Here is a 19633-nt window from a genome sequence, read left to right on the forward strand (position 1 = left end):
ACAAAAGCACAGGTAACTTGGAATTTTTTATTTTAATAATAAAACAAATTACAAAATTAGTTCAGGAAAATAATAAATAGCACTATAGTCAAAAGGGAGCACCCAAAGTTTATGTGGGACTTGGGCTAAGGAGAACCTAATACATCCCTTATAAGGTATAAATCTATAATCTTAAAAAAAAAAAAATGTAGTGTTCTTTAAAAGCCAAACAGATGCCAGACACCTAGGTTTGAATTCCAACTCTACCATTTACTAACCCTATGACCTTGGGCAAGGTATTACCCATTTTGTGTCTCCATTTCCTCTTCTGTGAACTGGGAATAATAACCTTCATAGTTTTTTTAAGGATTAAATGCGTTAAAATGTCTGGCACATAAAAAGGAATATAGAAGTACTACTATTCTAGACATTTTCAAGAAATTACTTGTACATCTGACTTTTATAGCATCCCTGGCTTTATATAAAATATTAGAAAAATTGAAAGAAATACAGCATATAATCTTTTATGCTTATGTATAAATTGATACTTCTGTGAAATCTATCCTCCCTTCCCCACAAAAGGAATAAAACAGCATTATTAAAATATTATTTTCTCCAAAAAGAAGTTTCAAAAAAAAAGGTCCTTGAAACTTATCCCTTTATCAAATGTAAATTATAGCTGCTCTGATAAAATGTTTTTAAGTTCAATAAAGTTTAGATAAGAAAAATGCTCTTAAATGGTAATCTGTTCCAGGATTTAATCACTTTGTAATCATGCGCATTTTCTAAGTGCTCACTGTTAAGAACATTCATCCCACGACCAGGTTTACCATGCATTACATCTAGCAAAGTAATCTTGGGAGTATGGAACACAAATTATTGCCTTAGAAAAGACACTGTTGGGCTTCCCTGGTGGCGCAGTGGTTGAGAGTCTGCCTGCCGATGCAGGGGACACGGGTTCGTGCCCCGGTCCAGGAAGATCCCACATGCCGTGGAGTGGCTGGGCCCCTGAGCCATGGCCATTGAGCCTGCGCGTCCGGAGCCTGTGCTCCGCAACGGGAGAGGCCACAACAGTGAGAGGCCCGCGTACCACCAAAAAAAAAAAAAAAAAAAAAAAAAGAAAAGACACTGTTTATTCCATGTATAAAGCTCAGAGAGTAGCTTTCAGAAAGATGGAAAGAAAGTAAATACACCGGCCACACAGTTGTTTGAGCTTTATTTTTATATGCATACATGTGTCAAAGAAACCAAAAATTTCAAGATACAGAGTACAACATATCAAATGAAATCATTCAAAATTATTTTAATGTATACACAAATAGCAGTATAAGGTATACGATACATTACATAATTTGTTTTGAGGTTGTGAAAAGCAGTATTTTTGGTTTTAAAATTCTGATACCATTATCTATTACATCATTCAAGTAACATATATTTCAAAAGTTAAACTTTTCAAAAATAATAACTAAATTAACACATAACTCTAAGATAATCTGATGGATGAGCTGACTTTACCAAAATAGTGTTGTTCGATTCTTCTACAGAAAGCAAGGAGGTTGCTATAGTTTTTCACCTTCTCAGAAAGTTCATCATTGGTCAACTGTGTGGTAAGAATGGTGTACAGATGGCCAAATACCAGTGCATCTAGTTCAGTAGGCCTAAGACAAAAGCAGAAATGAGAGTAACATGAACAGTGTTTAACTTGTACGGTAGACTATATACTATTTTTTTAAACACTTTATTCATCTATTTAAAAGAAAAAAAGTCATGTAAGCAATAAATCCTACCCCAACTTGATAGAATTTATTCTATTTTATTGGAGTTTCTGTTATAAGATATGAAAGAAAAAAAGATCTTTTAAACTACGATTTGCTAGTTGTGTGACTTGCTTTTTTAAATAGCATCATTTAAATGTGTTAAAATAATATTGGTATTAAAAAAAAAAGAATGTCATACAAATGGAATTATATAGTATGTAACCTTAAAATAATAATAATATTGGTGTAAATGATCATATTCATTTTATTCATTAATTTATTCACTAAATATATACAACAGGTCTCCAGTGTGCCAGGAAATATGCCAGACGCTAAAGATATAAAAGCAAGAAAGATATTCTAAGACATGGACACAAAACATAAATTACCACAACACAATTTAGTAAGTGCTTTTGTAGATGCATAACCAAAATGCTGTCAAAGCAGAGAATTTCACTGTGGTGCTAGGAAAACAGAATGATACCTGATTACCTGATCATCATATTACAACATGATTTAATTTTTTTTTTTTTTTTTTTTTTTTTTTTTATGCGTTACACGGGCCTCTCACTGTTGTGGCCTCTCCCGTTGCGGAGGACAGGCTCCGGACGCGCAGGCTCAGCGGCCATGGCTCACGGGCCCAGCCGCTCCACGGCATGTGGGATCTTCCCAGACCGGGGCACGAACCCGTGTCCCCTGCATCGGCAGGCGGACTCTCAACCACTGCGCCACCAGGGAAGCCCAACATGATTTAATTTTAATTTTACCATTTTAAAAGTAAACTTAGATTTCTGAAGGAGATGTAAGAATGGCTTCAACAAAATTTTTTCTATGTTTTCTTTCCCTTTAATTATATATTACTAACAAAAAGATGAAATTTATCTACCTTGCTACTAACGGTCTATAAATGGGACATCACCAATCTATATTACATTAAAATAATTACAGTAGACCCTTGAACAACACTGGTTTGAGGGCTTCCCTGGTGGCGCAGCGGTTAAGAATCCACCTGCCAATGCAGGGGACAAGTGTTCAAGCCCTTGTCTGGGAGGATCTCACATGCCGCGGAGCAACTAAGTCCGTGAGCCACAACTAAGCCCATGCACCACACCTCTCTGAGCCTGTGCTCTAGAGCCCTGAGCCACAACTACTGAGCCCGTGCTCCGCAGCAAGAGAAGCCACTGCAATGAGAAGCCTGCGCACTGCAACAAAGAGTAGCCCCCACTCGCTGCAACTAGAGAAAGCTCGTGCGTAGCGACAAAGACCCAACGCAGCCAAAAATTAATTAATTAATTAATTTAAAAAAATACTGGTTTGAACTGTGAAGGTCCACTTACACGCAGGGTTTTTTTCAATAAATACGTACTACAATACTACACAATCCAGGGTGGACTGAATCTGCAGATGTAGAACCACAGATGCAGAGGTCTGACTGTAAAGTTATACATGGATTTTCAGCTGCAGCAAAGGGTCAGCACCCTGAGCCCCCTCATTGTACTGTACTAGTACAATATTACTAAAAGGAGAAAATACCATCACTATTATAAACTAATTATTGCTGTCAGCCCTACAGTGAAAAAGTTACTGAGAAAACATATTAGTCGACCTAAACTGTAAAAATATTTGCAGTAATCCGGTTTGGCAAAACAGATTTGGGGGTCCGTCAAATCCTAATTCTGTCACTTACTAGCTATGTGGCCTTGATCGCCACTGATGAATGACTTCTTTTAATAGTTGCATGGCTTTGTATCTCTTCATGCCACTAATTCCTAAAATATTTATCTCCAATCTGAATCTCTCCCCTAAAGTCCAGAATCATACATTCAAAGGCCTATATAACAATTCCACTTGAATGTTGAATAAGCATCTCAAACCTGCTTGTCCCCTCATCTCCCCAAAATAAAAGTCACCACTACCCACCACCTGTTCAAGCCAAAAATCTGAGTTACTCTTCAGTCCTCTCTTTCTCTTACCTTCCCATATCCATTAGCAAGCCTGGTGAGACACAACCACCAAAATATGTCCTGAATGCCACCACTTATCTATATCTCCTCCAAGCATAAAACATTGGAATGAATTTCCACTCCACTTACACTAACATGCCAAACTCCTTATCCGAAACATACAAATCTTAGAAGATCTGGCTCCTGTTTACCTCTTCAGCCTCATCTCCTACCATTCTCTACACACAACCATAAATGGTTTTGCTTCTTCCATTTGAACATAAACTCTAGCCAATCTTAGGGCCTTGACCCAACTATTCCTGCTGCCTGGAACACCCTGCCCTTGACTTCATACTGCTGGCTCCTCCTTGTTTTTCAGAATACAACTTAAATATCACATCTTAGTTTGAGTGGTCAGCGTCCCCTGACCACTCAAACTAAAGTGGACATATAGCCGCTTATTGTGATGTGATTCTATTTTAATTCTCTATATGGCACTTAAAACTATCTAATATTTGTTTTTAACTGTCTATCTCTTTCTACCAGGACATAGTCTACTTGTTTCCTGCTGTGTCCCCAACACCTGCAACAATGCCTGGCCCAAAGTAGGTTCTCAATAAATATGTGTTTAATGAATCGATAAAAAGGTGAAGTACTTCTCATACCATACTATAACTGTTTACTTAATGTTTCCCCCATTATACTCTAAGTTCTCTAAAGATAACACTGCATATATCTTTATAACCCCAGTTCTTAGCAAAGTATCTAAGGAACTGAATGGTTATTTGCTGAATGAATACACGAAAGAGAAAGAAAGCATCCTGCCTAAGTTGTATAGGATATTTAATTTTTCAATAGTAGTTATTCACATTCTTCCAAAGCCTTCCCTCTTTTGACACATTCATGAAGTATTAATCAAAGTCAAATGTGCAATTTATGGCCATGTTTAAGAGGGTAGTCAATAGGATAGTTTAAAAAAATCACAAGTGTCCTGGGACTTAATAGCACCATGATCCTAGCATTACAGATGAAGAATCAATAACAAATGGATACCTGAAAAAACCCAAGGATGTAGAAGGTGGATAAATATTGAGCTGAGGCACTTTGTGAGAAGTAATATAAACACCAACTCTTCCAGATCCCTAAACATATTTCTTAAAACGTGTATCTTACCAATTTAGGATTTATTTTCCTAATCCTTATTTAGGATTAACTACCCTCTGCTTCTTGTACTAGAGCCTAAAAAAAGGTGAATATATTCCCTGATGCAACTTCCAGTAGGGTAGATGGGCATCTTTTATCAATAAGGGAAGGCTCTGAATGAGCTCAGGTATGAAGGTATGTTCAAACCAGAGTAGTCTAGAAGTACCCCTGAAGTGGTCAAAATATTATTTGCTTCAAATATACATCCACATAACTCAAAAGGTGCTGAATTATGTAGGGTAATGAGCATACAAAAACTGATCTGATGTTACCTAAAGATAGCAACTTCGTGACAAATTACTTTTAGAACATCTAACAGGAAGTAGAATACACTATACTAAGTCAAACAAAACACACACATAACTTAATGCATATTTTTTGTAATCCTTACAAATTTCAGCAACTACTTATATTAGTTGACTCTGACATATATGTTATCAATTCCCACACTTCTTTCTTTTTAAAAAGTAAACTGTGGGCTTCCCTGGTGGCGCAGTGGTTAAGAATCCGCCTGCCAATGCAGGGGACACGGGTTCGAGCCCTGGTCCAGGAGGATCCCACATGCCGCGGAGCAACTAAGCCCATGAGCCAGAACTACTGAGCCTGCGCTCTAGAGCCCATGAGGCACAACTACTGAGCCCGCATGCCACAACTACTGAAGCCCACGCGCCTAGAGCCCGTGCTCCACAACAAGAGAAACCACTGCAATGAGAAGCCCACGCACCGCAACAGAGTAGCCCCCTGATTGCCCCAACTAGAGAAAGCCTGTACGCAGCAACAAAGACCCAACACAGCCAAAAATATATTTTTAAAAAAAAAAGTACACTGTAGTAATGGGAACACAACTGTATACCACTGCTAAAACTCACAGAACTATGCACATAAAAGCGTCAATTTTACTTTTTGTAAATTATGCCACGATAAACCTGACTTTTAAAATAAGCTCAGAAAAATATTTGCAACTCCTATGAGAGACAAGGACAAAAAATTACACTTTAGCCAATACTTCCACTGAATTGTTTAATCAAGCCAAGATTTCATGTACCTCCAGTTTTAATTACCTTTTCTATACAATATGGAGAGAAAACATAACATTTCTACCCTTCTGCTTACTAAGTCGTTTGTAGATTGTAATTTGGATATAGATAGCAACTCTCCTCCTAAGACCTTCAACAACTTTCACATTGTTGCCTTCTCATCTTGCATTATCATTTTTTCCACATTTCTGTTGGTTACCTACTATTCTTATTTTTTCCAGTTTTATTGACAAATAACATACTATTCTTATTTTTTCCAGTTTTATTGACAATTAACATACATCACTATATAAGTTTAAGGTGTAAAACATGATGGTTTGATTTACATAAGTATATAGTAAAATCGTTGCCACAATAGGTTCAGCTAACATCCACCGATTATCTACTATTCTTTCATTTGAATATCAAAATAAAAACGGTACCATAAAATGCGAATGTTTTCCTAACCTTTCCCACTAAAAATTTTTTTGTACTTATCTTTTCCTTCAATTATTATGGTTCCATATTTACTTCTCTCTTTCTGATACGTTTCACCGTCTAGTTTCAAAAACATTAATTTTGTCTGAATGTTCCCCAATTTTTCTTTCCCATTATACTATTAACTTGTCATTTCTTCATACTAACAGAAATAATCTACATATCCTTTCTTTATGTATCAATCACTGATCTTTAGGACTATCATTCAAATTTGTAAATCAAGCCCCTTGCCATCAACTTTGCTATATTTTGCTTTTGGATATTTTTGAGCAATTTCCCCTTAATTTTCTTAACTAGTGATTTCTCAATTGAATAAACTTCAATGAAATCCCATTACCCCCCGAAATTTTTCTTAAGGTTCCCAAGTATAATTTTTGCATCATTTCTTCAAAATACTTTCCTATCAGTATATGAAGGTATATTTTCAAATTTTACCATTTACTTAATGGTTAATAGCAGTATTTTTTCTTTTTCAAACCTAACTCCTTTTCCAATTTCTCATTCAATTTAATCTAGTCTTAACCAACATTTACTGAGCTTCCTCTAATAGGTTTTGTTTGGAAAACACAAACCCTCAAGGAGCTCATAAATGCTTTGGAGTAGTATTAACTCTTTCTATTCTGATTACATTTAGAAAAATTATTTTTTTCTTCTTCTTCCCCTTTACTAAAAAGGTAACATGAAAATATCACTTCAAGAACAGTTCTGGTTTTTTATTCCAAATCCACTCACCAGGTGAAAGGGAATAAATTACCCAGTCTTTGTGTAGGTGTCTTAACAGATATCACATCAGCAAGATCACAGATACAACAGATAACACAGATTTTGTTTGAGTTGCATTTTAGAAATATGATTTAAATATTTAAAAGCTACCAACTATATATTATGAAAGATAAAAAGGACAATTGTTAGTATCTACTTTGTATTATTTCTAATTTATTTCAAATTCGCTTTCCTTTTTCCTTTCCACCATTTAGCTTCTTTGCCCTCATTTCCCAATTACTATTCTTGCTGCAAGATCTCCCTCAACTATCTTTCCCTTTCTCACATCAAGTAAAGCTACTGAGTTTCTTTCATGAGGCCTCTCAACATGTCTAGTAGGTAAGCTAGAAGAAAAGCTGATTCTAATTTTAGAGGGTAAGGAGAGGATACACAGGGAAATAAATTTTAATATTAAACAACTGGGTAAAATTAAAACTAAAAATTAAAACTATTCTATACTTCAATCACAAAAATGTTTATCTAAGTCTCATATAAGGTAAAATTATTTCAAAAACCTACATCTTAATACCAGTTAAACAGTTTCTCATTTGTTTTTGTACCTATTCTAAATTTTGAATTTTTCATTACAAGTTTAAAAATAATTATACCCGAGCTTATCTCCCTGGGCTATGCAGCTGCTTCCTACTAGCTATCTATTTTACATTTGGTAGTGTAAAATAGCTCGGTGTTTTGTGACCACCGAGAGGGGTGGGATAGGGAAGATGCGAGGGAGATGCAATAGTGAGGAGATATGGGGATATATGTATAGCTGATTCACTTTGTTATAAAGCAGAAACTAACACACCATTGTAAAGCAATTATACTCCAATAAAGTTGTTAAAAATAATAATAATTATACCCTTATGAAGAAAAATATTTTTTGATATTTCCACTGAATCACATGCCAAATGATACCTGGTTACTAACTCTTTGACACTGAGTTTCAATGAGGAGAAAAATAAGTTAGATCTATTATCCTGGCTTCCCATGGAGACAGGGTACATAACAAAACTAACTCCTAAAACAGAGTGATGCACTTCAAACAATAAAATGCACCCCTTCTGAGCTTTTCAGCTCCTAAGAATTCCTATATCAGAAAGAAAGGGGACTACATAATACTAACATTTTGATACCTTTCTTTTGCATTAGAGACTAAACAACTAGAATCAGCATAGCAAACATCACTAGAAATAAGAACATAGCTGTAGAAACTTTACCTACCAGTATTTCATGGTTTGAACTCTATGACCTTTCTGCTTCAAAGATCAACAGAGCCCAATTTTATTTTAATATCAGTTGTATAGCACATACATTAATATAACTTTAATATTTCCACGCTATCACCATAGTCATTTTTGCTACAAATATTAACATTTCTACCAAAAGATGTTTGATATAGCTATAGATGAATGCCTATGAAGATGTAATAAATAATAACAAATAAACCTTTTTAAAAATTATCAATCTAGGGCTTCCCTGGTGGCGCAGTGGTTGAGAGTCCACCTGCCGATGCAGGGGACATGGGTTCGTGCCCCGGTCTGGGAATATCCCACATGCCGCAGAGCGGCTGGGCCCGTGAGCCATGGCCGCTGAGTCTGTGCGTCCGGAGCCTGTGCTCCGCAACGGGAGAGGCCACAGCAGTGAGAGGCCCGTGTACCCCAAAAAATGAAAAATAAAAAAAAAATTTTTTTAATTATCAATCTAAAAGTCAAGAGATTTTATTAAAAAGCCAAGAAAAGATTAGAATTCTAAGCAAACCAATGAGGTTAAAATGCTAATTTAAACCCATCTTAAACTGGATCATAGGATAGCTGATTCTGATATACTAAAATTGTAACTTTAAAAAAAAAGGAAAATTCATTCTTTGCCTACGTTAGATATTATTTTCCAAATTACAAAAAAATTCTGTCCTAATAAAACATGAATTACTCAATTTACATATATACACATACATATATTTAATCTACATCCTTCACAATTATTTCTATGCTTTACAAATATTTTCATTAAATTTTAAAAGAAAAGTTCATAATAATGTTTGTCCATCCAACAATATTGTTTACAGTTTAGTTTTATTCACTTTTCTAGTTCTCAGGGTATCATCCTATACAGACAAGTATGGCTACACTTCACGTTTTAATAGTAGTTTGCAAGCTCAGATTTTGTTAAGATGTCATAGTTCCATACAAAGCACCTTGAACTACCTCTAGTAGAACCTCTATCATATCACACAATAATGACTGGTTTACATTGTCTACCCTCAGGAGAAAATTCTTAATAGCTAGCAGTGCATTTTAGAAATCTTGGTCTCCCAGAAGCTAGTGCTATGCCTGACACCCAAGAAATTAAATGGTTAATGAATGCAAAAATGAACTTTAATATAACTAAATCTTTTCATAAATATTTCTTGATAAAACAATTCCTCTATGATAAAATGTTTGATACGACATGTATGATAAAATAATAATATAGAAAAGAAACTAACTAAAAAGAATAAATTCTTACTGCTTATTGAAGAAATACGGTTGTGTTCCCAGTCTTTGAGAAAGAGCTTGACAGCACTGGTCTACATCTTCTAAGACCTAACACAAGCAACAGACCCCAGAGAAAAATATTTAAATTAGCAAAGCAATAAAATGTGTCTAAAACTTAACATGTATCATAGTTTATAATAAAAATATAAATTTAGGTAACCATTTATAGTATATTTAAATCAGACCATAGACCACATAGAGAACATACGTAATAATTTCTATACAAGAAACAGGGAGAAATTTTGAGAGCAAATTTCCTTTAAATACAAGTACATTTAAGTTACTTATAAGGATTATGATCAAGAAAGTTTTTATCTCAAAACTCTACTCCCTACAAAAATGTTTTCCTGAATCCATATAATCAAATGACTTCACATATATTAAAAAATCTGCTTCATAAAGATGACACTGCTGACCTACCATGAGTAAAAATCATTTGAATTGTTTTCCCACTAGTGGAAATAGATTTTATTTACTCCATCCCTATTCATTTACCCAATCCCCCTTGTGGCCAATGGCACACATCAATGAGTTGGCTGACTAGGACTAGGGGTATCCTTGAAAATGAGACATTAATTAGCTTAATGATGCTCAAACTCATGACCTTGACAAGATATATATTTTTATAATTTTGCTACTTCAGTAAATTTAAGACCAAAGAAAAGCAGGTATATTAAGCACTGCATCTAACAGGGTTGGGTTTTTCTTTTTAAGCCCTGATGCAGCAGATCTATATTTATTGGCATAAAAAAATGTCCACAATGTATTGCTGAATGGATAAAAAAAATTAGGTTATAGAGTGGCAGTTATACTATGACCTCATTTAAAGAAAATGTTATTAAGAGACACCTAGAAGAATGTTCTCCATATAGTTAACAGTGGCAATTTCTAGATGGTAGGATTCCAGCCAACTTTTATTCCGTTTTTGAAGTTTTTGGTATTACATAATTTGTTTTACAATAAGCATGTGTGATTTTTATAAAACAAAAAAGTACTTCATGTCAGAGAAAATAAGAGCAAATGTTAATTTTTTTTTATTATGTTGGGAGTTTGTTTCTTTTTTTGGCTGCGCCACGCAGCATGTGGGATCTTAGCTCCCCGACCTGGGATGGAACTGGCACCCCCTGCATTGGAAGCGCAGAGTCTTAACCACTGGACCGCCAGGAAGTCCCCTGGGATTTTTTTAAAGGACCAACAATTAAAAATCGTTTTTCTTTATGTATTAAAGTTGAGGGTTTTACCAACTTCAATCTGAACTGACCTGGTCCAGAGTCTTGTTACCCCATCCAATAGCTTTCATCTTACGTTTGACTTCCCACTGTTTCTGATAGGCCAAAATATGATTCAGAGGCCAAGGGTAAGGAGATCCATACCTAGCATGAGTGATCTAAAGCAAAAAGATTATGTTAAAAACATGATTCTAAAGACAAAGCCTGTTTTCACAAATAAAATTCTAAGGGAAATATATTTCCAGAGACCACAAACAGAGCAATCTGAAAAAATAAAACAAAACATAGCTTGCAATCTAAAAATTAAAATTTTAAACCATTCTCTTTAAAAATATATAAACTTTCACATACTCTGCAACCAGTTATATCAAACAATGACACACAGCTTCCCTAAAATGTATGTGCAAGCAAAATTAAAGTGAAAAACTATATCACTAATGGTATAAACCACAATGTTTCATTTATGAGCAGGGACTTATGATTCTGAGCAAAAGTGTTTTTTCATTAAATTTTAATTAAGATAAATGTTGCAGAACCACTCACCTCCCCTACAGTAGCTTCATCACACCACTGAAGATACAACTAGGAAAAAAAAAAACAGTCACCAAAACTTTAAAGTATCAAAGAGAAAATGGATAAAGAAAGTTACTTCTTGCCAGGGTAATTTTTTATAAGCCAACGTCATAAAAGTCACATATGTGAGGGCTGTTTTTGTTTTTTCTTGGCTAATGTTGCTACATAGAATTATTAAACTTAATGGTGGTACCTATAAAAATATTTCTTATTCATAGAATACATCTCTAAATGCCATTAAAGTATTTTACAGATACCATTTAAGTGAATTTCACAAGACCAAAATAAAATAATGAGTGGGCAAGAGTCACTCCTGTTTACAAACAGAAAAACTAGAAATGATAATATCAGGCAACTTGTTCAATGATAATGATCAAATTATTTGGGTAACGACACTAGCCCTAGAAGTGGCTTGACTGCTTTCCTATTTTTCAGTAACTTTAACATAACCCATAAGAAACATGATCTTTTATGAGAGAAAAAGCTTATTTTCAAGGCCTATTATCTTCTATTATACCTCTGCAGTCAACAGCATATTGTTGACTAATTCCATGTAGGCTTTCATTTCTGCTTTTTGGACTTCATCCAGCCCATCACTAAGAGAATGGCCCTAAAGGGAATTTAAAAAACTTTAAAAGAGCATCATATTAAATATACAAAAACTTTCAGTTATCTTACTACCAAGTAATACAACATCAATGTTTTACTGCAAATGTCCAATGGATTCATTTCCAAAATGCCCCCTAAAACATAATTATTTTATGTAAAAAAATAATACTTTGCTATCACTACAAAATATTAATAAGAAGTATTTACTTGTCATTATAAAAATGTATCTTTCAAGAGACAAAATTACATTATTATTTCACAAAAGAAGAAAAGAGCGATGGCCAGTAAACCTTGTTGTTTTTAAGAGACTAACCTTTTTAGTAATAAAATAAATTCCAAAGATTGACATGTGTTACTTATAAAGTGGCCAAAGATTTTTTTAAATGTTATTAGTAAAGGATAGGCAAATAGACACTAATTTTTAAATTCTAATACAGTATAGTAATGAGTAGATGCATAAAATAGTATAAGCTTTAGTTGTAAGATTTTTAAAATACATACCCTATAACACTGTATTATCACTCTTAGGAATTTATCCTAAGGAGATAATTTAACGAGTGTACAAAGGTGTATGTACAAGAATATTTGTATTAGCACTCAATAACAGCAGAAAATTGGCAACAACTTCAGTGTCCATCAATAAAGACTTAAATAAATTATAATACATCCATATGATAGAATATTATACAACAATTTAAAAGGATAACATATATCTATAGTCATTAAATGGAAGAATTTCAAAACACATTGATGATTTTAAAAGGCAGGTTGCAAAATAATACATAACAGTATGACCTGTATTTTTCTACATATGCAAAAAAAAATTCTGGAAGTATGCTCCCCAAAATGTTAATGGAGATTGTTCTTTGATAACTATTAAAATCTAAACTAAATAATAATTCAAATGGGTAAATTAGCATTGATACATTCAACTTTTTAAACATATTCTATAACTCCCTTCTCAAAGGTTAACCTGATATTTTACAACAATGAAGAGTTTTCATTTGTGACCAAAATTCTCTTAAGCATGAGTTAGAAAATTATCTATCACTTTGTAAAGATCAAATGGCCTCTTCTGCCACTGACTTACATTATGGGGGGAAAAAAACTTACTCTTTAGAAATATTTCTCTGGTAGTTTATATCAGCATTTTGTAAAACTAGGTTAAAATCAACGTAAATGTTACAACACCCTAAAGAATGATGAATGACTTACTTAAAAGTAACTGTGATCAAATGCATTTAATATCTTTTTTATTACCTTGGCTTTAACGAATTGGACTATTGGACCAAGTTCCGATACTACTTGATTTCCTACGTGAATAAAAGGTACTTTACCTGTTGAGGGGGAAAAAAATGTGAAAACACTCTCCATAAATTAAAGTTTGTGCTAAAAAGGAAATCAACACAAAACTGGGATATGTTTTATTAATACACAGTTTCCTAACACTATGACTTTTGAAAATTATAGCTAAATGTGTACGTTAAATTCTAAAAATTTTTAAACATTAATTACTAATTTTAAAACAAAAGAAAAAAACAAGGAGATTCATTTCTAGAGTTCTTATATGTAATAACAGATCAAAATATTCCCTTTTCAGAGCTAATAAGTCAGACACACTAATAAGTCACTATATAGCAGTAAATACTAATTATTCAAATTATATGAACCAAGCCTAGTCATTGGTTCATGACCACTGATAGATCTGAAAAAATTAAACTGGGCCTTCTCTTCAGAGTACAATGAATCAATCTATATTTAAGCTACATTTATGAAGCTTATTTTTTTTTTTACATCTACTACTTTCAAATCTCAGGTACCCATTCAGATCAATTGTTTAAGCACATAATGGTGCATTAATAAATGTATCTGACTCAAAAATTTCAGGAATTAAGACAATAACAATCTTTGAAGGTATGCTAGCTTATGAATTATAATACAAAGTATGCTCCCAACACATGTGGGGAAAAAAGAATTAGTATGCTTACAAAAACTGGTTTCCCTAAATAAATGCCACATTAAAAAAGTAATATCTCATTTTTTTAAATACTAATAATAGATGAAATGATCAGAGATGACGATCTCCAAATAGCAATAAAGTCTACCTCAAATGCTAGAGGATGAAACTTTGTCAGACCTAGTTCAAATAGAGTTCACCCTAACAGCTGGCTTCTTCGTGGTCCTTTTCAAGAGATTCACTCCTCTCTGGCTTAGACAGCCTGAGGGTAATGGATGAGGTGCACAGCACCAACAAAAGCTTCATCTGCGTCCACAGGACATTACAAAGGAAAGGCAGGCCTTTTGGAATACAACTCAACAGAGGTATTTAGAAGACATTTCCATTTACCAATATAAAAACACTGAATTCTGCATTCCTTTTTTCTACCGCTTTATAAATCTTTCAAAAAAGAAAAAAATTTCTTATCTGCATTAAGAATTAGATCATACTCTTTTTTAACTTGGGATAATATCTTTGTAACTACTATACTGATAGAAATAGTGCAGGTCCTCTGAGATAATATGACCAGAGAATGAAAACAATTTGTGAATGAATGTCTAGACTGAAGAGTATTTTGTGGTGGTATATTTTGAGATCAAAGTATATTTCTCATTTTCATTATCCAGTTTGGAGTTCTTGGAAGACAGAGTTTATACTGGCATACCTTGCCTTATTGTACTTGGCTTTATTGTGCTTTGCAGATATTGCGTGTTTTTACAAACTGAAGGTTATGTGGCAACCCCGAATTGAGTAAGTGTATTGGTGCCATTTTTCCAACAGCATTTGCTTACTTTATGTCTCTGTATCACATTTTGGTAATTTTCACAATACTTTAAACATTTTCATTATTATTATATTTGTTATAAATTTAAAACTTTAAAGGATGAGGAGTTGCTTCTTATGGATGAGCAAAGAAAGTGGTTTCTTGAAATAAAATCTACTCTTAGTGAAGATGCTGTGAAGACTGTTGAAATGACAACAAAGGATTTAGAATATTACATAAACTTAGTTTATAAAACAGCATCAGGGCTTGAGAGGACTGACTCCAATTCTGAAAGACGTTCTACTGTGGGTAAAATGCTATCAAACAGCATTCCATGCTACACAGAAATCGTTTGTGAAAGGAAGAGTCAATCGAAAAGGCAAACTTCAATGCTGTCTTATTTTAAGAAATGGCCAGGGACTTCCCTGGTGGCACAGTGGTTGAGAATCCGCCTGCCAATGCACGGGACACGGGTTTGAGACCTGGTCCGGGAAGATCCCACGTACTGCAGAGCAACTGAGCCCGTGCGCCACAGCTACTGAGCCTACACTCTACAGCCCGCGAGCCACAACTACTGATGCCATGTGCCACAACTACTGAAGCCCACACACCTAGAGCCCGAGCTCCGCAACAAGGGAAGCCACTGCAATGAGAAGCCCACACACCACAACGAAGAGGGGCCCCCATTGACCGCAACTGGAGGGGGTCCACGCACAGCAACGAAGACCCAACGCAGCAATCAATCAATCAATCAATGAGTGAATGAATGAATGAAAGAAACAATAAGAAATGGCCAGAGCCACCCCAACCTTCAGCAACCACCACCCTGATCAGCCAGCAGCCATCAATATGGAGGTAAGACCCTCCGCCAGCAAAAAGGTTTTGACTCACTGAAGGCTCAGATGATGGTTAGCATTTTTTAGCAATAAAATATTCCTAATGGAGATATGTATAGTGTTTTTTTAGCCACAATGTTATCTCACATTTAACAGACTACAGTACAGTGTAAACATAACTTTTATATGCATCGGGAAACCAAAAATATCCATGTGACTCACTTTATTGCAATATTCGCTTTACTGTGTTGGTCTGGAACCAAACCCCACAGTATCTCAAGGTATGCCTGTATTTTATTTCTTTTCTTAAAAATACTTTGCGCATTGTAGATTCTGAAGCAGGGAAGCAGTGTGGGTAGCCGACTGAATACTCATATATCTCTAAATACAAAGAAATAAATAAAAATCAAGGCAACAAGGGACTTACCTGGTGGTGCAGTGGATAAGAATCCACCTGCCAATGCAGGGGACACAGGTTTGAGCCCTGGTCCAGGAAGATCTCACATGCCATGGAGCAACTAAGCCCACATTCCACAACTACTGAGCTTGCGCTCTAGAGCCCGCAAACCACAAATACTGAGCCCACGTGCCACAACTACTGAGGCTCAGGCGCCTAAAGCCCATGCTCCGCATCAAGAGAAGCCACCACAATGAGAAGCCCGTGCACCGCAATGAAGAGTAGCCCCTGCTCACCACAACTAGAGAAAGCCCAGGCACAGCAACGAAGACCCAACGCAGCCAAAAAATTAATTAATTAATTAACTTTTTAAAAAAATCAAATCAAGGCAACAAATTAGAAGTAAATAATGTTTTCTGTCACTAGCCTGACTTAAGGTGGAGCCAGTGTTATATCCTTATTATTGGAGGTGATCAGGCAAAAGCAGAGTGAGACAGTTATTCTCTGGCACCAATCAAAGGTCATAAAAAAAAACCCCAAAGGCCCTGCTTCTCATTTTAGGCAGAATAATCATTTTTGGAAATTTTATATTTAAAGAAAGCAAGATGTTTCCAAGCAAGTTTATTTATTCAGAGAATATTAGAAATAGAAAGGACCTTGGATGTCATCTAATGCAACCACCTCATATTACAGATGAAGCCACTGAGGCTCAAAGAAAAGAAGTGAATTTCCCAAGAAAACTGTTAACATGTGACAAAGTCACAGAAGGGTTAGACTAAAAATTTCCTAACTCTTAGCCAAGTGGTCTTCTGACTATTCCATGATGTTCTCTGCTTTAAAAATCTACCAACAACCAGATCAAACAAGCAAATAAAATATAACACATTCCCATGGTCACCCAAATCATATGATAAAAGAAATACTAGAGACGATGAAATTTAACTACCTTAATAGAAAGTGCCATTTTCATCTACCTATGGAAGACTTCTCCTATGCATATATGTATATATGCATGTATTGTAGTCTCTATACTATTTATGTTTGTCTTTCCTAGAATCTATAAAGATGGATAACTGCCTAGGTCATACTACATATAGTACAGTCATTTTAGGAAATAGGTGGATAAGCTATATGGCTTCTCCTTGATTTGTCAAAGATATTAACTTTAGTATTAGATTACTAACCTTTTTATATGTATATCTACACTCTTTGTATGACTACACAGAGGAAAAAGATGGACAGAACCCAATATAATTCATTTCACCAGAAGTCAATAAAGTTTATAAAACCTATGTATAAACTTAAAACAAAATGATTCAATTAATAGCCTTCAAGGATCTAAAAGATGTATATGTTTATAAGTCTAAAAATTCATTTATTGAAACGTTTTTAAAATGTATATTCATAAACCTATAAATGTAGAGGTATTCATATAGAATTTTCAGTGTGTATAGAGAGGGTGTCTTCACAGCTGTTGACAATTATTACCACCCTTAAGAGTTTATGATAAAAAAATGTCATTCCTAATGATCCAAGTCATTCCTAAATTATCACCACAATAAAGAGATCGATAAATGTCTCCCTAAAAAGCAACGTAACATACTTGTACCAATCAGTTATATTCAACGAATTTATCCATAAAGCAGTGGTTCTATGTGTTATTATTGCTCCAGCAAAACCATAATTATAATAACCCATACCAATTCTATTTATTTATCAGATTTGGTGGCACTATATTTTTATATTAAAAATTACCTGAATCATGTTTATTTAAAACTGTACCTTAATCTACTAATATATGATACACAGAAAAGGCAATACTGATTATAAAAAATAGCAGAAAGGCTAAAACCTTAATAAGAAAAAGTAACTTAAAAACTTAAAATGAAACAAAAGGAATCAGAAACCAAAGACATTCAGATCTATGACATGTTAATTTAATTATTCCACAATCTCTCTTCTTCCATTGGCATAATGGGAGAATACAATTTAGAGAAGTGTATTTAATAATAAATGGATTCACATATTAAAATTTGTTTTCTGAAGAAGGAACAGTCTTATGTAAATAAGACTGGGGGAAATCTGAGATTATATATTTTCTTAACATTTACTATTTGAAACAATTCCCCTAACTTTCCAGTAATCATCTCTGACCACAGAGTTGAAATGAGTAGACATGTCACCCCAAGACTGTCAAGTTTGCAACTGTTACTTTATAGAATGGGAAAATTCTTCAAAGGGTAAACAAAAAATATATGCATTTTAAAAATCTAGGTACAAACTGGACTATCACTGCAATTTTATCAATGCAGAATATTAACAGAGAAGAAAAACAAAACTAAAAAACACTTACCAGATGGAGACATATATTCTGCATTTGCCCTGCAAACCACTTTGACGGGCAGATTACACATCTGCAAAAAGGCCTGTCAACCAAGAGAAGTCTACAGTAAGTCTAGTGAAAGTATATTCATATTCAAACACAACTTTTTATTTATTTATTTTCCAAACTTAATAGCTCAGGAAAAGAAAAAGAATGAATCAACTTAAAGTGAAAGATTTGTACTCTAAAACAAAAATAAAATGTCATTTCAATACTAAAAATCAATATGACTTAGACACCAGTAAATGTATAAAACTTAAAGCATTTACACAAACAAATGTAAATTATCCACTTATTTTACTGCATTAGTTTATGTAAGTCAGCAATACTGTGTATTTATTTAATTTTCTTTAACAGATGACTAAAGTCCAAACTTTATAAGCTATTACTAACTTCCACTACTCTTTACAGAATCCTTATCTTTCCTGTCTTAGGGGAAAACTCTCAAAATGTTATTTTTACTACTTCAAAGTTCTCTCCAATAATACTCAACATCCTAATGTGTAGCTTTCATGCTTATTAACTCACTTTTTAAAGATATAGAATTGTTTATTTTTACTTTGTTTATAGCAACAAAAATTTTATAAGTCTAACAATAGGGAACTGTTTAATTATTTATGGTAAATGCAAACCATATAATTTTATACAATTTTTAAAAATCATTAATTATATCTTCACACATGACTGCCTGAAATAAGAACTTTATTTCCAAAGCTTCCTTCCAACTGGGTGTGACCAATGTCTAAATTCTGGCCAACGGGACTCAAAGTTCCGGGCAACTGCTCGGGAAGTTTCTTTAAAAAGAAGAGATATGACCTCTCCTCTTTTTCCTTCTTGCTGACTAGAATGTAAAAAAGATGACTTACAGCCACCATAGCCAAACTGAATCACAGTAGAAGTTGAGTGTTGAAGATGGTAGAGCAACAAGAAGAGGCAGGAAGCCTGAGTTTTTGATAATCATTCAGTCCCAAACCTAGATTACTTGTGTTAAAAAAAGAAAGAAAGAAAAGAAATAAACTTCTATCTTTTTAAGCCACTGCTACTTTGGGTTTTCCATAACTCACAGCCAAACCTAATCCTGACTAATTTACCAACAATTACTGTTTCTAGGTTTAAACAGCACCTCACCCAAACAAAAGTTGACTCTTCTAT

At 34.3% G+C, this 19633-nt stretch overlaps 1 protein-coding gene across 4 annotated transcripts in view; it reads right to left on the reverse strand.

The window, feature by feature from the left end:
* Positions 1–1178: 1178 nt before the first annotated feature.
* The window catches only part of MTX2 (metaxin 2), a 66641-nt gene continuing 48186 nt past the window's right edge, over positions 1179–19633 (reverse strand). For 3 of the 4 annotated variants that reach the window (XM_032638145.1, XM_032638144.1, XM_032638146.1), the window contains 7 exons: positions 18452–18524; positions 13364–13440; positions 12012–12104; positions 11465–11503; positions 10954–11079; positions 9664–9740; positions 1179–1637 (listed from right to left, as the gene is read on the reverse strand). In XM_032638145.1, coding sequence (XP_032494036.1) covers positions 1463–1637; positions 9664–9740; positions 10954–11079; positions 11465–11503; positions 12012–12104; positions 13364–13440; positions 18452–18524 — 660 coding nt within the window. In that variant the 3' untranslated portion in view covers positions 1179–1462. The remainder of the gene's footprint in view (positions 1638–9663; positions 9741–10953; positions 11080–11464; positions 11504–12011; positions 12105–13363; positions 13441–18451; positions 18525–19633) is intronic. The other variant, XM_032638147.1, reaches the window with a different exon arrangement.

Source organism: Phocoena sinus, chromosome 7, assembly GCF_008692025.1.
Source record: "Phocoena sinus isolate mPhoSin1 chromosome 7, mPhoSin1.pri, whole genome shotgun sequence".
Taxonomy (NCBI): domain Eukaryota; kingdom Metazoa; phylum Chordata; class Mammalia; order Artiodactyla; family Phocoenidae; genus Phocoena; species Phocoena sinus.